General features: G+C 40.3%; 1 protein-coding gene and 1 long non-coding RNA gene across 2 annotated transcripts; both read left to right on the top strand.

Moving 5' to 3' along the window:
• Positions 1-88: 88 nt before the first annotated feature.
• Positions 89-20,437, top strand: LOC310734894 (uncharacterized protein; the record flags this gene model as incomplete). Its single annotated transcript, XM_083557368.1, has 3 exons — positions 89-1,337; positions 15,191-16,499; positions 20,404-20,437. Exons 2-3 carry the CDS (start codon positions 15,322-15,324, stop codon positions 20,435-20,437), a joined length of 1,212 nt encoding a protein of 403 aa, XP_083413494.1. The 5' UTR covers positions 89-1,337; positions 15,191-15,321.
• A 1,156-nt stretch (positions 20,438-21,593) lies between these two features.
• Positions 21,594-22,507, top strand: LOC310735040. Its single transcript, XR_014536196.1, has 3 exons — positions 21,594-22,058; positions 22,147-22,238; positions 22,397-22,507. It is a non-coding gene; the product is annotated as an uncharacterized lncRNA (long non-coding RNA).
• The last annotated feature ends 1,647 nt before the right edge of the window (positions 22,508-24,154 follow it).

Raw genomic sequence — 24,154 nt, 5'->3', positions numbered from 1 at the left:
GTGTTTGGATCCAGATTGGGTTTTTTAATGAGGGGCTTAATAACTGCTAACTTGAGGGATTTAGGGACATGACCTAACGATAGTGAGGAGTTAATAATATTGAGAAGAGGCTCACCAGCTGTATATAACACTTCCTTCAGTAGTTTAGTGGGAATTGGATCTAACTGACATGTTGTTGATTTAGCTTTCATAATAGCATCATACAGCTCTTCCTGTCCTATACATGTAAAACAGTGTAGTTGTGGGGTTGTAAGTACGATTGTGTCAGGAGATGCTGTCAGAGGTTGAACTGCCACAATTGTTTTTCTAATGTTATCTATTTTTTCAGTGAAGAAATTCATAAAGTCTTCACTACTAAACTGTGATAGAACACATTTTTCAGATCCCTGATTTGTTGTTAATTTAGCGACTGTACTGAAAAGGAACCTGGGGTTGTTTTTGTTATTTTCTATGAGTTTGCTCAGGTGTTTAGCTCTAGCAGCTTTTAGCGCCTGTCTGTAGCTAAGCATACTGTCTTTATACGCAATTCTAAATACCTCCAATTTAGTTTTCCTCCATTTTCTCTCCAGATTACGTGTTGTTCTCTTTAGGGCATGCGTATGACTATTATACCAAGGTGCAGGTGCTTGTTCTCGAAACTTTTTTAACCGGATGGGGGCAACAGTGTCTAAAGTGCTAGTGAGGATAAGGTCTATGTTGTTCGCCATCTCATCAAGATGATCAGCAGTTATGGGTTTAATGTGAAACTGAGATAAATCAGGCAGGTTATTTATGAATCTGTCCTTAGTGGTTGGAATTATAGTCCTACCAAGTCGATACCGTGGTGAAACACGGTTAATCTGCTCTACCGGTAGTGTGTACAGTAGGAGATAATGGTCTGTGATGTCATCACTCTGGGGTAAAATATCTATATCAGTGACGTCTGCTCCGTAAGATATTATTAAGTCTAGTGTGTGGTTAAAACGGTGGGTTGGTCTGGTGACGTGTTGTTTAACTCCAAAAGAGTTAAAATGATAATCCTAGGGCATCGTTTGCATCATCTACATGAATATTAAAATCTCCTACAAGCAGCACTTTATCAAAACTGATCAAGAGGTCTGAGAGAAAACAAGCAAACTCATGAAGAAAATCAGCGTAGGGTCCTGGGGGTCTGTACACGGTGACCAGAGCGAGTTTTCTATGCATGTCTGAAAGTGCAATTTTAAGAACGAGCACTTCAAATGATTTAAAGCTGAATCCTAATCTCTGACTAACATTAAGAGAAGCACTATAAATGGTTCCTACACCCCCCCCACGACCAGTCTGACGGGGCTCATGCTTATAAATATATCCTGACGGTGTCGACTCGTTTAGACCCATATAATCACCTGGTTTAATCCAGGTCTCAGTGAGACAGAGTGCATCGAGATTATTATCTGTGATCATCTCATTTACAATCAGTGCTTTGGGTGCAAGTGATCTAATGTTTAAAAGACCGAACTTTAGAACTTTGTTGTGTTTGTTTATCTGGCATTTTTCAGTTTTAACTGCAATAAGATTATTTCTGGATCTTGTGTATGTAATTCTTGGTTTTACTACCCGAGGAATAGATACGGTTTCTATAAACTGGGCTGTGTGTGAACTTGTAACTATTTGGTCTGTAGTATGCGTGTTCTTATAGTTGAAGATTTCTTGATGTCTTACCAGTCAGATGGTGTGAAGTATCCTAGAGATGTTATCTGATAGCACTGCTGCTCCAACTCTGCTGGGGTGCAGGCCATCAGGGCGGAAGAACCTAGGACGCTCCCAGAAACAGTTCCAGTTATTAACAAAGAGAAGTTTATGTTCTCGACACCATGACTGTAACCATTCATTTAGAGCTAAAAGTCTACTAAACTTCAGTATAATACAAACAGAAGACCATGAACTAGTGTCTGGATTAATGTTTAGTTTATCACCTGGTCATTGCCCTTCTATAACATCTTTTGAAATTCATCTGAGCTCATCATTTATTGATCTACTTTTTCCTAAAAAGCTGATGAAAGCAGATAAAAATAATTATATCCAACTTGAAGGATTTCAACAGGTAACAAACAGCCTTTGATTCTCATATATACATTGAAGCATGGGTAAATTCTTGTGAAATAATTTTCTCCGTAAACTGTGTGATTACAAAATGTTATAATCCATATTAGCATAAGCGATATGGGTAAATGGTAGTGCTCTTGTTTATTTTTGTTTATTCCCATTAGCAATTCTATATTATATTTTTAATTAAACTCATTTGATACATTTGAGCAAATGGGAATTGAAAAATTGATTATTGGACTCATTGTTGAAACCTGCTCCTGTTTCTGCTTCTTTGCAACATTAAATTCTTTCTGTAACATTAAATGTTTTAATTCACATAGAATTAATTGAGTATTCTTTTAAATCTTCAGTCCTTACAGGTCGCTTCCCTGGTATCAGCAGCTACTGTATATTCTCATTTAGTAAATTAATGGAGCATTCGAAGAATTAAATATTTCCCTCCCACCAGAAAAGTACCTGTGTTGTTTTTTATTTTAAGCAGTTGTTGCTCTGTGCTCATGCCTTAAGCCTTTCTACTGTCTGATAGGTGATAAAAACCTAATTTTATTAACATGAAGTTTTATTTTGAATGTAAAATTAAGTGGGTGTGGGTCTGTGTGGACAAAAACAAATTCACACAAGCGTTAAGGTTAATGTGAATATAATTGCAGTGAAGGACAATGTGTGTCTCATCCTCCCTTATTTGAATATAATACATTTTTTCCTCATTACTACTTCACTGACATGTACCTCGCAGTCTTCATTCTGCACTTACACACCTTTTACTAGACACCTCAACAACTAATCTGTAATAAATGGACATTCTGTGCCCCCCAGATGAGGATGAGTTTCCCTTTTGCGTCTGGTTGCTCTCAAGGTTTTTTCCTCATACCATTTCAGGAGGTTTTTCGCTCACCCCAGTGTACACTGACTCTCTCATCAGGGATAAACAAATATTCAGAACAAACTTACAGGCAATAAATGTACACATTGTTTTATACCACCATCTAAAATCTTTATCTGTATAAATCTGCGTTGAGTCAATGTGAAATATTGTGCATTGTAAAATAGCACTATAAAAATTATGAATAAACCTCACATTGTGTTCTGTACATTAACAAAACAATCAGGGATCATCATAGTGAAATGAAGATTAGTGGAGATTTGTGCTCATTCAGCCACAATGGTACTGGAGGTGAGGTGAGGAGGCCTGAGGTGAAGTCAGAGCTCCATTTTATCCCAAAGGTGTTCAACAGAGTTGCAGTAAGAGCTCTGTAGCAGGCCACGTAAGATCTTGCACTCAACCCCACGTAAAGCAGCTCTTTATGGAACTGGATTTGTGCACAGGAGCATTGACATGCTGGAACAGGTTTGGGTCTACTAGTTTAAGTGAAGGTAAAATTTTATGCAGCATCCAAAGACCTCTGATACAATTGTGTGCCTCCATGTTTGTGCAAACAGTTTGGGGAAAAAACACACATGGGTCAGGTGTCCCAATACATTTGGCCTTATAGAGTATATAGAGACAACTCAAGATAGAGAATTTGTAATTTTTGCATCGATATGAAATTCATTTCTGGGTTTCCTGAGATTTAGATTCTGAAAAACTCTGACTTTTTTTTACCTGTGAAAATTTGTCCATTTTACAAATAGATTTAAAATAAAATATTCTGTTCAGAGTTATTCACCTGATATTGAATGCAATTTACCTCAGACTGTATTTTACCTCAGATAATTTTTTTACCTTGGACTGAATGTTACATCAGACTATAATTTACCTCTGAATAAAATTTACCTCAGATGTTAGTTTATATTACACAGAATGAAATGTCTCAGACTCTTTTTCCTCGCAAGAAGTTTCTCCTATTATTCAACATAGAATGCTACCAATTTAGTTTAGACCCGTTCTGTTCAAACTCTTAATTTGTCATTTGTTATGATGATTACACTAGTTTTTATTTACTCTTTGATACATTTAGATTTATAATTTGAAAGAGAGAAATATATTAGTTCTCTAGACAGTAGTAGAACATTGACTTTACATGTTCTGTTTACATGTTTACATGTACCAAGACAACCACCTGCCTCGAATGTGAATCGTAATAATTTCCTTCAGCTTTGAATAGGGAAAGTAGTTTTCTGAGAAATCAAAGTAGAAAAAGCCAAAGACAACATTAGCCATCTGACAGAAGAAGAAATCGCCAACACACAGAAGACACTAAAACACCAAGACAACAAGCAAATGATCGCTCTCTCGCTCTCAGTTTAAGGTAACACCTAATTTTCTATTTCACTATTTTATAGTGGTAGTTTATTATTAACACTATAATTCTGTTCAATATCTTTTATGTAACTATGCAAATACAGTCGTTTATTAAGCTGTAACTGGCTAAATACAAAACTTCTGATCTATACTTCATTGTGGAGTCCATTACCATCTCAGACAGCAGTGTCTGCAATGTAAACATCTTTATTTAACTATACAGTGTGTATATATACCTTTTATATATATATATATATATCCATATGTACAGTGAATAAATATAAAGGCAGTAGCAGTAAAGAGACGTGTGGACACTGTTTTAAAGGTACAAGGAAAAGGTTACAAGGCAATAGCATTTAATAAAATGTGCAAGCTGAATAATAAAGTCCACTATATATATATTTATATATATATAAGGTATATATACATACATAAATAAAATAGTGCAGATGTTTGTAATATGTGTAGAGAATGAGGAGTATAATAAATACACTATGTAGTATGTACATTGTATGTCGAATTGTACAGAAGTTATATACAGTGTTTATACAGTGATGGAGTGTAGAGTTCAGTAGGGTGATAGTGAAGGTGAAGGTGAAGGTGATGGTGATGGTGGATGGAAAAAAGCCGGTCCTGAACTTGCTGGTTCTGTTGCGTATGTTCCTGTATCTCCTTCTTGATGGAAGGTGGTTAAACAGTTTGTGACTGGGATGTGAGGTGTCCTTGATGATGTTGTGAGCTCTACATAGACATCTGCTGTGGTGAAGGTGCTCAATGGCGAGTAGTTCGGTACCAATGATGCGATGGGCGATTTTTTTGAGCCTTTGCAGGGGTTTACCTTCACACACAGTGGAGCATCCATACCAATCAGTGATGGAGTTGGTCAGGATGCTCTCGATGATGCAGTGGTAAAAATTTGTTAGAATCCCTGGTGACCAGAGGTGGCAAAAATACACACATCCTTTACTTAAGTAGAAGTGCAGATACTTATGTTTTAAATACTCGGGTAAAAGTTGAAGTACTGATTATACTTTTTTACTCAAGTAAAAGTAAAGAAGTTTTGGCTCTGACATGTACTTTAGTAAATAGTAGTTATTACTTCTAACCTGTTTTAGTGTCACGCTGGTAACTGAACCCCACATCATATTAATATTAGGGCTGTCAATCAAATTAAATATTTAATCGCAACTTAATCGCAAATTTCTATCTGTTCTAAATGACCCATATATGAATACTTTCTGTTATGAATACTTTAAGCAACATGGACATGGAGAAATATGGATGTAACATAGAGCATGAAGACAAAATATTCTTGTAAATGTTTTAAAGTAATAATGATGTTTTAAATGACATAAATTAGGACACCAAACAGAACCTTTGCTTTGTTTCCACACGGACAGTTAATAAAGTGATACTGGAGAAACTGCACCCCTTCAAGTCAAGTCAAAAAGCTTTTGTCATAATCATACCGATTTATGGTAATGGTATGGTTTTAAGGTATTTATGGTATAATTCATATCAATTACATAATCAGAGAATATATTTATTCGATGTAAATGTGGTTTATCTAAAAGACATGTCGAGTTTTCTACACATATATTTATTAAGTGCCTGTGAGGCAAATATTCACTGATTCAGTTTGTTTTATTTTTGTGCTTGTGAAAAGAGATTACATGGCAGAGAGCGCCCCCTGTCTGTTTACTTTATTTTTACAGAAGTACAGCGTTTTGGTATTATAAGTGTATACAAATAAAATTTGACATTTTACAGATTTGAATGATGCACTGAAAACCCTAATAAGTTCAATGAACTCAACCTATTGAGTAAAGTCATTCCCTCAATTGAATTGAGTAATGGATTTTCCAAAACTTGTTTATTTAAGTTCACTTAACTTGGTGCTCATGTAGACTGTACTTAAATTGTTAAGTTCATCTAACTTGGTCTTTTATAATTTGCACTTAAACTATTAAGTTCACTTACTTACATATTCAAGTCAACTTAAAAATTAAACTGAAATTGCAAATGATTATAAATTGAATTGAATAATATCATTGTTCTTTTGACTGTTAAAGCTTTATTCAGTCCAAAAACCACATTGAACATCATATTGAATGTATTTATTGTGCAAAATTGTTAAAACATTAAAACATTTAAATTTCAATTAATGAAACAGACTTGTCACACCCACACTGTACAAAAATGTACTAAAACTAAAACTAAACAATTTTTATTAACAAAAAAGCTGGTTTGCCAAAGACTGTACTTTGGGCTTGAGTGCATTCTGTCCCATTGACATCAGTACACGCTGTATGAGATCAAATGTGTTTGCGAGTGATTTGGGGTAATTCAGGTCTAATTTCCACATGTTCTTTTTTCACCTGCAGTATAAAAACAATTAAAAATATAAAAAAATTGACAGTCATTGACAAATCATAAAGAAAAGTATATTTTATTATAATTAATAATATTCTAAATTAATGTTATTAATTAAACCAGCAAATACAGATAGGTTAGCTAGACAATTAATTATTGATGATAAATGTGAAGATGGACTGCTGAAGAACACTTTTTTCTTCCTAAAACACACGATTAACTAATGTATAAAGAATCTACATCTTACAAGTCAAATTCAGTTTCTCAATATGATTTCTAAAATAATGTTCACAAAATTGATAGCAATGTTAGCAAACACAACGTGTCTGAAAGATTTGTAATGATGACTGGGCGGTTCTTTGTTATGTAAATGTAAAATTAGGCCTTAAACAAACATATGACAATTAAAATAATATTTTCAAGTTAATTTCTGCATAATAACTTTACTTACCGAGTTTAAAATGGCGAACGACGAGAAGATTAATTCCAGAACTTTCTGGCATCAGCAACAGGCACCGCCTATAGGATTATTCTACCAATCACTGCATTAGTTCTCTTATTACCAGGCAGAACTCCTTAAATAACCAATCACCATCAAGGGAGACCAGAGTGATTATTTTTATGAATTAGAATTTTTAGTTCATAACAGTCCAAATTTTAAGTCGAAGTATTTTGCGGCTCAGTAAATTAATCTAACTTAAAATTTTGAGTTATGGTTAGAAAATAAAAAATTTCAAGTAGTGTTAACTCAAGATTACTTGATTATTTGAGTAATGACAGAAGTAGGGTTTACAGTGTGTATTGTTATCTGTACGATTAAAAAAGTTCGTTTTGCCATTATGAGGGAAAAACCCACAAAACGCCACCTAGAGGGTTAATTGTGTGAATCATGCTGTATTTGGCGTTTGATTTGAGACTTGGCGTGGAAATAAAACAAATGTTTATTTATTATTTATTTATATTCTTTTTATAAAAATGGTAAAACAGAAATGTGCTCTGAATTGATAGCGCTTTAATAAAATTTTGTTTCGTTTAAAAGAATTTGAGTTAGAATTTTGACAGCCTAATTATATATATATATATATATATATATATATATATATATATATATATATATATATATATATATATATATAAAATTTGGCTGTCAAAATTCTAACGCAAATTATTTTAAACGGATTTGTATATTTGTATATATAAATACAAATAAATGAAAAATGTTGTTACCTAATGAATGTGTCCATGCTAAAGATCCACATATAGAACACAAGCAGAGAAAAGATGATGATGATGATGATGATGATGATGATGATGATGATCAGGTGATAAGGAATGTCTCTGTTTTCAGTCATGTTTACATCACTTACTCCCTCTGTCTCATCCACGTTAGCTTTACTTCTTGTTGTTTTCCATCTGCTGATTCTCAGCTTCGTAAACTAGTCTACATCTGTGGTGAGTGAGAGTCAGGACATTATACATGGATTAAAAAAGCAATGCGCAATGACAGGAAATTGGTTGCTGGGCTGAAATCAGTGCACAGTAAAACAAAATAAATTTTTATATTTCACCAAATCGATGGATTAAAACTAAAGTAACAAGCCGGTTTTTAAAATGTAAGAAGTAGAAAGTACAGATATTTGTGTAAGAATTTAATGAGTATAAGTAAAAACTTAAAGTAAAAAAATCTACTTAAGTACAGTAACAAAGTATTTGTATTTCGTTTTTCTTAAAATAACATTTTAAGTACAGGCGTTGTTGTGCCTTCCTAAACAGAGCTGAAGTGTTCTGGTGCCAGGACAGATCCTCAGAGCTCTACACGCTGTACCAAATAACACAATAAACAAAGAAGTAAGTTACATTAAATTTCTTAATTAATCACTTGTACAAATCTAACTTGTGTTTAAATACCTTAACATTTCTAGAAGTTAATATGAACACTGGGTGAGTAATCATCTAAAAAACAGGCAACAGTTTGTGGATATAAATCTATATGCAAGAACATTACTTGTGGTGTACCACAAGAATCAGTTTTTGGTCCAAAACTGTATATAATCTATATCAATGACATGTGCAGAGTATTAGATATACTAAAATGTATTTTATTTGCTGATGTCACAAATATTTTCTGTTCCAGGGATAATATACAACAGCTTTCGTGTTAACAACAGAAATTAATCAATTAAAACAGTGGTTTGATGTAAATAAACTCATTAAATACAAACAAAACAAAGATTATGTTATTTGGAAAATATAAAACAAATATTCAGGTAGAATTGAAAACTGATAATGTAAGTATAGAAAGAGTATATGGAAATGAAGTGTAATTAAGGTGTAATTTTAGATTAATGATATGCTGAAAACTGCAAATAAAGTATGTTAAAGCAAAGACTAGAGCAATACTGAATAAGGTATGAGATATTTTGGAGAAATACATTTATATTACCGTACTTGTTATTGTGTGGAAATTTGTGCAATATTACAAAAGAGAGCTATTAGAATTATTAATAATGTGAGTGTCAGAATCTGCCACTCTATGCTTGTCTGAACTGCTGAGCATGCTGTCAGCCTGCTTGAGCACTTCCGGCATTGCCGCCTCCATCACCAAGGAACTCCCTTGCCAACCTGCTATACCGAAATGGCGTCCATCTTTTAAACACATATAAGGACGCCAAAAACCTAAAATCAGTGCCAGATTGTCTTCAAGGCTTGCCCTAATTACACTCCAGCGTTTTTCAGTAATTAATTTAACTCTGTTTCCGCCTGACTATTCTCACCTCACCTCCGCTCTGTTCTGCTCTGCTTTGCTCAACGATCTGCTTGCGCTCAACATGCTCCGGTTCCCGGCTCGGCTCTGCTCGCATTCAACGTGCTCCGGTTACCGGTTTGGCTCTGCTATGCTCGCACTCAACAAGCTCTGACTTCCTGCTCGGCATCCTTGTGCTCCGTGCGCTTTGGCTCACAGAATCGGCTCAGAATCGTCTCTCTATCGATCTACACACTCGCATATCTGCTCCCGGCACCGTCGTGGCATCCGCCTTAGATCCTAAACCTAAATAGCTGGCAGAACAATCTGGCCATCACGGATCCTGCGGATGCACCCGCCCTTTTGCACCGCTCTAACTGCTGTGTTTCGCCAACAAGCGGTGCAGGAGCACCAGATTCAAAACCTCTCTGCAGGCATGCCGGAAATCATGGGATTCTTGCACACAAGTTTTGGTGACAGAATTCTCAAAGGTACTCCGTTGCCGTCGTCACCTGCTGCTCCGGTCCTGCAGGCACCCACAGCACCAGCCCCTAATTCTGACTAACGGGCGACCCAGACTCCTGCTGCTTTTTTTATCATGCAGTGTTGTTTGATTTTTAGTATGCACCCCTCTCAATTTGGTGAGGAGCACTCCAAAGTGGCCTACATCATTTCCCTCCTGTCAGGTTGAGCCCTAAGGTGGGCCACTGCACAGTGGGCAAGCCAATCGGCTAACTGCACATCATTTGCTGCCTTTTCTGCCAAACTCCGGAAGGTTTTTGGCTCATCTACGCCGCGCTCTGATCTCAGCCACACAGGGCATCGCTCTGTGGCAGAGTTTGCAGCTGACTTCGGGACCCAGGCCATTGACAGTGGATGAAATCACACAGCACTTTATGATACTTTCCTCCATTGCCTCTCCTCTGCCTTAAGGATGAATTCGCCGCTCGTGATCCACCCCGGGATCTGGATTTTCTGATCATCTTGGCTACACGCATCAATCGGCGCATAAGGGAGCCCTGTTAACCTGCTCAGGCTCTTTATCCTTTATCTTTGATGCAGAAACACAACCCATCTACACCCCATCTACACAACGCATACCACCTTGTGCGTTTCAGGGAGAGTAACAAATGGAAGACCGCCTTTAATACCCAAGCCAGTCCTTACAAGTACCTCAATATGCTATTCAGCCTTACTAACACCCTGGCCGTCTTTCAGGCACTGCTCAATGTGGTCCTCAGAGACAATCTCAACAGCTTTGTGTTTGTCTATGTAGATGATATCCTGATCTTCAGGCAGGTTTTGGAAAGCTCCTCAAAAAACGGGCTCTATGTGAAACCTGAGAAATTTGAATTCCACACCTCACAAACCTTGTTCCTGGGATACCTGCTTTCAGGCTGTAACATCCAGATGGACCCTTCCAGGATCCAGGGCAAGCCCCACCTCCAGCCGCCAACTACAAAGGTTCCTGGGCTTCGCCAATTTTTATCGTTTTAGTTTTGTCAAGGGCTATAGTTTGGTAATGGTGCCCCTCCACCACCTGACGTCCTCCCTCCTCTCGTTCCTTTGGGTCCCCGAGGCTGAGGAGGCGTTTGGGTCTCGAGGTTAAAGCCCCGATTCACAGAGGCACCCATCCTCATCTTCCCCAACACAGCCCGGAAATTCGTAGTCAAAGTCGACGCTGCTCTGCCTGTGTTCAATGCGCTTTAGTTCCTGGCTCAGCTGTGCTCTGCTCACGCTTAATGTGCTCCGACTTCCGGCTCGGCATCTTCGCACTCCGTGCGCTTTGGCTTACTGACTCGGCTCACAGAATCAGCTCAGAATCAGCTCTCCGAATTAACTCTCATAATCGGCTCTTCTTGCGCTCTGCACGCTTACATTTTTGGCGCAGCTCTTCCTGCTCCCAGCACCGTTGTGGCATCTGCCTTGGATCCTAAACCTGATTAGCTGACACATGCCCCCAAGCCTGTCCCAAGCCCCGCCGATGGCCCCGCTATGTGCCCAAATCTTGCTGACTGCACAGCTCCACGCTCAAACCCTGCCGACGGCGCCACTCTCTGCCTAAACCTTGCTGACTTATCATGTCGACCAGAAAGCCTGAGTGATAACCAAGGACCTGCCCCTAAGGGCTGGCACAAAGAGACTCGCTCCATGCTTTGTCTGGCCTTTCCCGACCTGAAAGGCATTTCACCCAGTGGCTGACTGCCCTAAATTCCGCTGCGACCTTTCCCCGTCCCGATTTTAGGACATGGATGCCTGTACAGTTATTGATTTCATAAAATATAAAACATTAAGAAGTATACAATTAAGAAGTATACAATAGATGTGTAGAGGTGATTGTGAATGGGGGTTATAATGTTGATTGCATTTGGATGGTTGAATATAGGGTTGTTTAATTTATTGTGAATTTGTTATGTTGTAAGGAATATAAAAATATAAAGATATAGATTTTATATTTAAAGATATACTGGAATGTTAAAATTGTATATGAGTGGAACAATAATAAGCTTTTGCTTTATCCCACTCCTTTTCAAACATTTTGTAATGTATAACGTCTGGGTGAATGGATGAATTGTTGAACAGTTTTATATTGTGTTCTCAGTTATTAGAAAATGTTGCTTCAAGTGAAAAAAAATAATTATTTGTGACATGCAGTTACAGCTGAACGTGTTCCGATTCGGATCTCTGAGGGACGTTGATCAGAGAGCTCTTTAGTGACACTTCAGCGATGAAAGAGCATCTCTTTATCCTTTTCTTGCTTACAGGTGAGAAAGGAAATCAGTGTGTCTGGTGAGTGTATAAGTGAAAAGGATATGGTTGGTGATGGACACATGATGCCTGCAGTAAAAGAAAATTGTGTGTGTAAGAAGTATATTTATGTTAAACATAATGATGGTGTACAAAGGGACACATAGTATGAAAATGGCTTTACAGTACAGAGTGTCTGCTCCTAAAGCAGCATTTACAGAAATAGATCAAATCTAATGAAGAGGGACCCATCTTCATTAAGTTGACATTCAATGTCCATTTCCATATCTATAATTTTTGAGGTTGAGAACTGTTCAGTAATGGACACGCAAATGTATTCTAAAGCCATAGTAGCAAACTGTTTATATAATTTACAGTCCAAAACCATCACCATGTTTCTTGAGTTTAAGTCTTCACAGTAACCTCATGGATCTTAATACATCGTTATAGAACGATTGTTTAGGTCAGGTTAAATAAACAAAGCTGTGTGATGAAAATGTTTGGATCGGCCACACACTTTAAATAACAATAAGAAATTCTCTCTCAAAACTACAGGAACACTAGTAGATAGTCAGCTCTCTGTGTTCATGCAGAGGAACGAGGACTGATGAGGCTTTTTAATCCCAATTCGCTCTTACAATTCCTTCTTATGGGAAGATTTTCCTCTAGAGGTTGTGAAGATTTGTGGAGATTTATTTAGCTAACGGTGTTAGTAAAGTCAGGTACTGATGTAGGTACAAAAGTGAGAAAGCCTCAGGTGGAATCAGTGTCCCAGAGGTGTTTGATAGGGTTGGTGCAGGAGATCTTCCAACCCATGTAAAGCAGTTCCCCTTCAGGAACTCGAGCTGCGTCAAGAACACTTTGGGAACGCTTCTGCGTTGTCCACGCTCTCAATCTCTGGATGATAATTCTGAATTAGGTCATGTCTCAAATAAAGTCCCAGGACTGGTTTGTCACTATAGATCTGTAGTTCGCTTGCAGAGCTGAAGCTAACTAATACCGGGACTTTCCATTTGGTTTTGCCCTCTTAGCATCCAAGCACTTCCTTTCAGACCTCAGAGGCCACCATGTGTTGGTCTTTACGGACAACAAGTCTGTGTTCTCCGATATCAAACACCAGGGGGACCTGCAATCTCGCCTTCTGTACAAGCTGGCACGTCAGATACTTCTGTGGGCTGAATGAAAGCTCCTCTCTTTGAGGGCACCGTATATCCCAGGCCACTAAAATCAGGAAGCAGACGCCGTTTTGAGGCAAGGGCCGAGGTCAGGGAAATGGTGACCTTACCTGGAAATTGTGGAGCAGATTTAGGAGAGATTTTACAGAGAAGAACACAAGTGGACCTGTTTGCAACTCAAGAGACGTCACACTGTCATCCCTGGTTCTTTCTTACTCCCCCGGCCCCTCTAAGGCTGTGGCGCCTTTTTCCCCATTAAGGCTGCTCCCTGGAGTTCTGGATAGAGTTTGCCGGGACAGAGTTCTTGTCCTCTTGGTGGAACATGGTGGCCAGGCAGGCCATGGTTTGCGGAACTGGTAGCCATTTTCAAACACCTCCTGAGATATCTCTCAGGAGTGATCTTCTCTCTCAGGCAGGGGGCAAAATAGTTTACCCCAGTTCAGCGCTAAAGAGACAATGGCTCTGGATGACTCCTAGATTCTGGTCTCTCCACCAACGTGGTAAAGACCATCCTCAAGTCCAGAGCTCCCTCCATGAATAGGTCCTATGCCGTGAGATGGCCCTTGTTCAATTCATGATGCGAACGGCACCGCTTAAATCCAGTTAACTGCCTGGTCGACCCAGTGCTAGAATTCCTGCAAGAACAGTTCACCAAAGGGTTGTCTCCTTCCACCCTGAAGGTTTACGTGTTCCTCGCTGGGTATAGACTTTTTGGCGAAACATTACTTTCGCAGTATCCAGAGGCTGAGGCCTCTAGTACGATCTGGAGTGCCTGCATGGGATTTGTCAATTGTCTTGGAGGCTCTGTTTGAGCCTCCTTTTAAGACATTGACTAAGGTTCTTTACAGTAAAGACTGTGTTTCTTCTGTCTATCTCCTCCCTCAAGAGATTAGAAGATTTTTTAGGCCCTCTCTGTGGCCCCCTCACTCTTGGAATTTACTCCAGGCATGGCCAGTGCCTTTCTCTACCCCAAAGTCGGGTATGTCCCCAAGGTACCCCCAGTCGTCCCATGACCTGTTATACTTTCCTCCTTCTTTTTAGGCCCCAGGCTAGGAGAAGCTTAACTGACGTCCACAAAACTGAACTGTGGAGGAAGTCAGAGCAGCTGTTCATCTGCTATGGCCCTCCGAGGAGGGGTCTTCCTGCCAACAAGCAGGGCCTTAGCAGGTGGGTTGTGGATGCTTCTCTGACCTTTTGTGTCAGAGCTCACTCTACTTGGAGTGTGGCACCCTCTAGGGCTTTGTCTTCTGGAGGTTTCCTCCAAGACATCTGCAACACTGCGGGCTTTGTCAGGTTTTACAGCCTTGGCTTAGTGCCACTAGTGGCCCCTCCGTCCTTCATGTTGTTGATGCAGCATCTCATTTCCTCTGAAAACTATGGTTGCCTTAATAACCTAGAGATGATCTTCATGGAGATGGTTTGGTGCTCAGGGGCACTGTCATGCTGAAACAGATTTGGGTCTCCAAGTTCAAGTGGAGGGAAAATTTCTCCAACTTTGTGGTAACATTTTAGGAAGAACCACATCAGGTGTCCCAGTAGTTTTGTCCATTTAGTGTATGTCTAGAAAAAAGCCTTTTTTCAGTCTTCACCCTCAGTATTTGGTGTCTATAATATGATTAATTAAATCTAGATGCTGTGAAGTAAGCAACTATTCAGCACAAAAACACTTTTAACTCTCCTCCACAGGATTCATTCCCTTCACTCTCTCTATCCCTCGTAAGTATTATCTAATCCAGCAAGGAATTGTGGAAGATGGCGCCGGTGTCCAAGATGTCCAAGATGGCGCCGGTGAAGTCGGCTGCCGTCACGTCCATGTCCAAGTCCATGTCCATGTCCAAGTCCATGTCCATGTCCATGTCCAAGATGGCGCCGGTGAAGTCGGCTGCCGTCACGACTGCTCCGGCTACGTTTTCTCTTTTTTTGTTTATTTTATACTTTTCTTTAAGTAGTTACACTTCCATCTACACAAGATGGACATCATTAGATATGACAGAGACACTCTTATATCTATTGGTGTACAATGCACTCACCTTTCGCCGTTTTTAAACCCGGACCCATGCTGGCCGAGCGAGATCCTGAGGGTGAACAAAGGACGCGACCCGTACCGGCGTCCGCGAGGGAAACGAGCCGGCGTCAGGAACAGGCTGAGGGCACGCGCACACCACGCTCCCTTACCTAGTATCCTGTTAGCCAACGTCCAGTCACTGGAGAACAAGCTCGACGACCTCAGGGCAAGGGTCAAGTTCCAGAGACACATTCGGGACTGCAACCTTCCCTGCTTCACCAAAACATGGCTGAACCCAGCGGTACCGGACCACGCCATCCAGCCGGCCGAGTTTTTCTCGGTTTACCGCATGGACAGAACACTGGAGTCGGGGAAGTCAAGAGGAGGTGGAGTGTGTCTGATGGTGAACAACCACTGGTGCGACAGCGCGAGCATCGTTCATCTTTCACGCTCCTGCACACCAAATCTGGAACTACTGACCATCAAATGTCGGCCCTACTATCTACCTCGGGAATTCAGTTCGGTCATTGTCAGTGCCGTTTATATTCCACCTCATGCGGACACGGACACTGCAGTATGGGATTTACACGAGACAATAACTCTTCACCAAACACAGCATCGGGACGCTGCGCTCATTGTGGTCGGAGATTTCAACAGTGCCAACCTCAAGCGCGCACTACCGAACTTTCATCAGCACATCACCTGCCCTACCAGGGGCGAAAGAACACTGGACCACTGTTACACGCCATTCAAGAACAGCTACAAGGCACAATCACGTCCACCGTTTGGGAAATCGGACCATGCCGCCATCTTCCTCATGCCTGTTTACAAACAAAGGCTGAAACAGGAAGCTCCGGTTCAGAGGGAGGTCGCGCGCTGGTCTGACCAATCGGTGGCCGCTCTGCAGGACGCTTTGGATGACGCAGACTGGGACATGTTCCGGCGCAGCTCTGATGATGTCAACATGTTTACGGAAGCGGTTGTGGGATTCATCGGGAAACTAGCTGATGATACAGTGCAGAAAACCACTATCAGAACGTTTCCCAACCAGAAGCCGTGGGTGGATAAAACTATCTGCGACGCTCTGAGATCCCGCTCCGCTGCCTACAACACCACCGAGCTTGCCACCGGGGACATGGACGAGTACAAGGCTGCGTCTTACAGTGTTCGCAGAGCGGTGAAGGAAGCAAAGCGGTGCTACGGGAGGAAACTAGAGTCACAGTTTCAACATGGTGGCTCTAGGAACCTGTGGCAGGGACTAAGAACAATAACGGACTATAAAACACCATCTTCTAAAATGGTGAATGCGGACGCTTCTCTGGCAGACGAGCTAAACACCTTTTACGCTCGTTTCGAGGCTGCAGCTAACCACGCTAGCGGCACAACGCCGAGAGAGCTGGAGAGGTAAACACGTTCACCATCTCGGAGCATGACGTGAGGAGGGCTTTCAAGAGAGTGAATACCAGGAAGGCAGCAGGACCAGATGGCATCACAGGCCGGGTCCTGAAAGCCTGCGCTGACCAGCTAGCACCGGTGTTCACTGAGATATTCAACCTCTCACTGGAACAGTCTGTTGTCCCCTCATGTTTCAAACAGTCCACCATTGTTCCTGTCCCAAAGAAACCCCAGCCCGCCTGCCTTAACGACTACCGCCCTGTAGCCTTGACCTCAGTAGTGATGAAGTGCTTCGAGAGACTGGTCAGAGACTTCATCACTGCATCACTACCAGACACACTGGACCCACTACAGTTTGCGTACCGTCAGAACCGCTCTACTGAGGACGCCATTGCTCATCTTCTCCACACCACGATGAGCCATCTGGACCAAAGAAATGGGAATTATGCAAAGATGTTGTTCGTGGACTACAGTTCAGCGTTTAACACCATAATTCCCTCCACACTCACCTCTAAGTTGGAGGTCCTGGGACTCAGCCAGCCGCTGTGTCAATGGATCTCTAACTTCCTGACATACAGACCACAAGCCGTACGGGTGGGAAAACACACCTCATCCACCCTCAGCACTGGAGCCCCCCAGGGTTGTGTTCTGAGCCCCCTGCTTTACTCAATGTACACACATGACTGTGTGGCCACATCCAACTCCACCACCATCATCAAGTTTGCTGACGACACTGTTGTGGTGGGTCTGATCTCCAACAACGACGAGACGGCCTACCTACAGGAGGTTAAAAACCTGGAGAGATGGTGCCAGGAGAACAACCTTCTCCTGAACGTCAGCAAGACTAAGGAGTTGATCGTGGACTTCAACACAAAGCGGGAGCGGTCATACCAACCTATAAACATCAGTGGGACCCCAGTGGAGAGAGTGGACAGTTTCCGGTACCTTGGTGTTAACATCACACAGGATCTGTCTTGGTCCTGTCACACCAACACCCTGGTGAAGAAGGCCCGGCAGCGTCTGTACCATCTGAGACGCTTAAGGGACTTTAAACTACCCTCTCAGGTGCTTAAGACTTTCTACACTTGCACCATTGAGAGCGTCCTGACGGGCAGCAACACTTCCTGGTTCGGGAACAGCACCATGCAGGACAGACGAGCCCTCCAGAGGGTGGTGCGTTCAGCTGAACGTACCATCCACACTGAGCTCCCTAACCATCTATAGCACTCGGTGCAGGACCAGAGCCAGGAAGATTATGAAGGACCTCAGCCATCCCAACAATGGACTCTTTTCTCTGTTGCGTTCAGGAAAACGCTTCCGCTCCCTGAAAGCGAACACAGAGAGAATGAGGAGGAGCTTCTTCCCGCAGGCCATCCGGTGTTTAAACCAGGAAACACCCAGGATTTAGAACTGGCCCACTCTCTCCACCATCATCATCACACTTCTCTGTACATATATTCACCTTCGCACCACGTCACTTTAAACATATCTCACCGCTCGCACCACGACACTTTAAACTCTGGACTTGCACAGCACAGTGCGCTTTTTATTTTATTCATACCACATGGACCATATTGCACCATATTGCACATGGACACTTTACGAACCTTTACACCACACCATACCGCACACGGACACTTTATGGACAACCCACTACAAATTGCCTATTGTTTACATATTGTTTACATTTTTATTTTGTTTACATTTTTCACTACACATTGTTTACTGTTTATATGTATTTTTGCTCATACATTATCCTTTTATATATCTATATATCTTTATACCTTATATTTTTTTATTTTATTTATTTATTTTATTTTAATAGTTTTTCCTATACCTTATAGTTATTTATCTGCCTCCTTTTCTTTCCCCCATCCTATTCCCTCATGCCGGACCATCGTACAAAACATTTCACTACATGTCGTACCCTGTATGTATGTGTATGTGATGAATAAAATTTGATTTGATTTGATTTGAAAAATATGGAGTGATGCTCAGACCTACTGCCAAACTACACACACTGACCTGGCCACCATAGAAGACGCCAAAAACATGATCCGAGTCCAATATGTCACACAGAGTGAAAATTTTAATTTTAGTGCTTGAATTGGGCTTTCAAATGATGTCAACAGCTGGCACTGGTCAATGGGAAATCAACCACTTGGAAGCTTTTATACCTGGTTTGGAACAAATCCTGACAACTGGAAGGGAAAAGAAGCTTGTGTTACAATAGCACCATTGGGTTGGTACGATTGTCCATGTGCTAACGTGTATCCTTTTGTCTGCTATGATGGTAAGGAACAACATATTACCTGCTTTGGTCATTTTCTTAATGGAGAATTGTAATTGTAAAATAAATAACGGGTATTTTTAGTTTTTCTCATTGACCTTAATCCTGGTTTGAAGAGCTTTAAGATTAAACAGTGAATGAAGTGGTGGATTTACATTCAGTTCCAAATCTTTTTATTTATTAGTGCATTAGACTGAGTAGATTAAAGTAAAATAAAACCAGTAGGATATTTTAAGATACAGTAAAACCCTGTTGTACGAGCAACAAATAGTACGAGCAAACAGAGATAAGATCGACATTGCTTGCAAAATTTGACCCTATTTCACGAGCAAACCCACGCTGCCGGTTCCCTGCTTTCGGCCGAGGGAAGCATTTCACTAGAAATCTTGAAAAATGTCTCTCAGTAAATCAGTGATGGTGCTGTGAAAACGAAAGTAAATAGAATTATCATTGAAACCAAGAAGGTTATGAGCATGGTGCACAGCTCACACTTGCAATCAACCACTACCACATGGGTAAGTGTTAAATGATGTTTACATTTCGGTAATTTGTGGTGTATTTGTTTGTTAAAATAGGCTACAAATACTTTTTAAGTGCAGAAATAAGCGATCGAATGAGGTTCCGGAACAGATTAAATCGATTTTACATTCATTCTTATGGGGAAAACTATTTCGAACGTACGAGCAAATGGACCTACGAGCAATTTTCAAGAACGAATTACAACGTACAACAGGGTTTTACTGTACTAACATTTCTGTTTGAATGCATTGTGAAGGCCAATTGAAATTTTTTAGTAACATAGTTTGGTAATGGTAACAGAATGAACCTGATAATGTCTTGCTAGAAAGTATTACCTACCAGACAGTATTGCATAGTAGTGTAGTGAATAGGGGTGTAACGGTATACGTATTTGTACCGAACATTTTCGGTACGGGTGCACATACTGAATGCAATCCTTTTTACATGCAGATCAAAGTAACAATCTGAGTTCCCTCAGGAACATATTAAGTGGCAGACCGCAAGTTAGTTTAGTCTCCGCCTTTGCACAATGAGTACATTTTTTTTTTTATTATATAAACACTATGGATACTTTAGCGTTTGATGTGCAGCTTCAAGAATTTCTCTTTAAATCAGAAAATCCTGACAATTCCACATAATTCAAATCCATCTTCTTCCAAGATGGCACAGCAGATGGCTTCCTCGGTGTGGAGTTTTCCAGTTGCTTAACAGTTTTTGTTAGTTTGTCCTGACTTTTGTATTTCATCTACAGTCACATTTACCAGGAATGAACTGCTGAACATTCGGCAGAACACACCACACAATCTTTTGAGGGTTTTTGACTATTTGGACGTTTTGCTGTAGTTGGCAGAGCAGCCGCATTCTTCAAATGCTTTAAGACTCGTAAGCATAGAAAGCGATTTGGGGTGCTGGTCAGACAGCATGGCATTAGAACTGCACTGCCTAGTGGCCATCTTGCAAATCTTCACTCTCTACCCAACAAAATGGTTAAACTTCTCCTGCTCTCTTTGTCAATTAAGGACTTTTTAAACAAAGGAGATTAGAGTGGCAGAGAGGAGCTGCTGTAATAACACTAATGAGAGAATCTGCTTTAATAACGCTAATAAGAGGAGCTTCAGTGTGGAAAGGCCTGAGGGACACCACAATCTAAAAGACACCATCCTCCAGCTCTGTAGGGAATCAACAGCTGGTTGATGATCAGAATGAGTTTTACTGTAGATCCGAAACCGAAAATCTTTAACAGATCACTGGAACTGTGTGAAGTTCCTGCCTGCTTTAAATGTTCGACCATCATCCCCATCCCCCAAAAAAAACAAATCACTGAACGTAATGTCTCCAGACTGATTGCTCTAATGTCTGTGGTCATAAACATTTTTTTATTAAAAATGAAGGATGGAAGGAATGAAGACATCTGTTAAAGTCTGCTGAAATAAACAGAACAGAATAACCAGAATTGTTAGGTTTATAACTTTAGAAAATCAAATATTGAATGTAAAACACACACACACACACACACACACACACACACACACACACACACACACACACACACACACACACACACACACACACACACACATCTGAATGATCCAAATGGGGTCTAACAAATGATAACTATTTAATTAAATATTTCAATTTGTTAAATTTTATTTTATCAGTTACATTTCTGCCAAATATTATCGATCACTCAATTAAATCAATAATAATAAAGTATATTGATTCATTTGATTTATTTGATTTAATTTATTTTATTTTTATAAAAAATATTCAGAGATATTATTTTATATATTATATTATATGCCCAGCAGGCATTGTATTCAAAATTGTTACACATTTTTAAATGTTGATGATCACAAATGTTAATAATAGTAAACTTTGTTAAAAAAAAAAATTCAACTACCTTTAAACTGTACCGAAATTGAACCTGATTGTGAGGGAAAAACCGAAGTAGGAACCGAACCGTGAATGTTGTGTACCGTTATCTAAGTTTCCTAAATAGTGGCCATTTTTATACAAATATCTGAAGTTTTTGTGACATCAGCGATTTACAGTGCTGTCGAGGCATGTTTTTTATTTTGTTAATGTTTGTGACTGTAAGCATTTATTCTGTTTAACAGTGTAAAATGAATTGTATGTAACTGTGTTTGTTTTTTTTATTCTCACAGCCTCTAAAAGCGGTACAAGCAAATACATTTACTACTCTAGTTTAAAGAATTGGTCTGATGCTCAAAGTTACTGCAGACAGTATCACACAGATCTGACCAGTGCAAAAACCTCGACAGAGAATTCAATCATTGAATCAATGATCAAAGGCGACACTTGGTTTGGTCTGTTCAGAGATTCGTGGAAATGGTCAGATGGTACCATTTTTACCAGCATTCCCATGATGCCTGGACAACCAGATAATCTCCTGAAGAACGAAAACTGTATGGCTTTAACGAATGGTGAAGCATCTGATGAGCTTTGCTCATACATAAAACCTTTCTTCTGTTACTCCTGTGAGTTTCATTCACTCTCATATTCACCCCAGTTCATAGCTTTTACAGGTATTATTGTGTATTTGATGTGTGTTTTCTTGTTTACCAGCAATCACAGAACGAAAACAAATTGTTCGAGTCAAACTTCAGGCCAATTCAGATGTTAATGATCCTTCACTAAAGGAAGCCGTCCTGAATAAGGTGGGTTTCGGCCTTCATCCATAATTTCTCAGTAATGCAGCCAGAACCTCAGCCTTCATCACATTAGTAGTGTTTTTAGAAAAATTAAATTTATAATAACGACACAGATTTCTCTTTTGTATACTATTTAGCACTAAAGCTCATGTTCTCCTCTTTAGATTTGGCAAAAACTCAGTGTTTACTGGAACATCACTGTGAAATGGAGAGGAATCAGACGGATTGGTGTTTAAAAAGAGAAAAGCAGATGTGATGTGATGTGGATGTCTTTTGTGTCTCTCAGTAAATGATATAGCTATATATAACCGCATTTGGAGAGAGAATATGTCTAGAAATATACAGGATATATATATATATATATACAGTGAGGAAAATAAGTATTTGAACACGCTGCTATTTTTCAAATTCTCCCACTTGGGAATCATGGAGGGGTCTGAAATTGTCATCGTAGGTGCATGTCCACTGTGAGAGACATAATCTAAAAAAAAAAATCCAGAAATCACAATATATGATTTTTGAACTATTTATTTGTATGATACAGCTGCAAATAAGTATTTGAACACCTGAGAAAGTCAATGTTAATATTTGGTACAGGAGCCTTTGTTTGCAATTACAGAGGTCAAACGTTTCCTGTAGTTTTTCACCAGGTTTGCACACACTGCAGGAGGGATTTTGGCCCACTCCTCCACACAGATCTTCTCTAGATCAGTCAGGTTTCTGGCCTGTCGCTGAGAAACACGGAGTTTGAGCTCCCTCCAAAGATTCTCTATTGGGTTTAGGTCTGGAGACTGGCTAGGCCATGCCAGAACCTTGATATGCTTCTTACAGAGCCACTCCTTGGTTATCCTGGCTGTGTGCTTCGGGTCATTGTCATGTTGGAAGACCCAGCCTTCAATGCTCTTAATGAGGGAAGGAGGCTGTTCCCCAAAATCTCGCAATATATGGCCCCGGTCATCCTCTCCTTAATACAGTGCAGTCGCCCTGTCCAATGTGCAGAAAAATACCCTCAAAGCATGATGCTACCACCCCCATGCTTCACAGTAGGGATGGTGTTCTTGGGATGGTACTCATCATTCTTCTTCCTCCAAACACGCTTAGTTGAATTATGACCCAAAAGTTCTATTTTGGTCTCATCTGACCACATGACTTTCTCCCATGACTCCTCTGGATCATCCAAATGGTCATTGGCAAACTTAAGACGTGCCTGGACATGTGCTGGTTTAAGCAGGGGAACCTTCCGTGCCATGCATGATTTCAAACTATGACGTCTTAGTGTATTACCAACAGTAACCTTGGAAACGGTGGTCCCAGCTCTTTTCAGGTCATTGACCAGCTCCTCCCGTGTAGTTCTGGGCTGATTTATCACCTTCCTTAGGATCATTGAGACCCCACGATGTGAGATCTTGCATGGAGCCCCAGTCCGAGGGAGATTGACAGTCATGTTTAGCTTCTTCCATTTTCTAATGATTGCTCCAACAGTGGACCTTTTTTCACCAAGCTGCTTGGCAATTTCCCCGTAGCCCTTTCCAGCCTTGTGGAGGTGTACAATTTTGTCTCTAGTGTCTTTGGACAGCTCTTTGGTCTTGGCCATGTTAGTAGTTGGATTCTTACTGATTGTATGGGGTGGACAGGTGTCTTTATGCAGCTAACGACCTCAAACAGGTGCATCTAATTTAGGATAATAAATGTAGTGGAGGTGGACATTTTAAAGGTAGACTAACAGGTCTTTGAGGGTCAGAATTCTAGCTGATAGACAGGTGTTCAAATACTTATTTGCAGCTGTATCATACAAATAAATAGTTAAAAAATCATATATTGTGATTTCTGGATTTTTTATTTAGATTATGTCTCTCACAGTGGACATGCACCTACGATGACAATTTCAGACCCCTCCATGATTTCTAAGTGGGAGAACTTGC

The sequence above is a fragment of the Silurus aristotelis genome (assembly GCF_946808225.1).
Source record: "Silurus aristotelis genome assembly, chromosome: 12".
Classification (NCBI taxonomy): domain Eukaryota; kingdom Metazoa; phylum Chordata; class Actinopteri; order Siluriformes; family Siluridae; genus Silurus; species Silurus aristotelis.
This window is presented reverse-complemented; position numbering and strand designations above follow the sequence as displayed.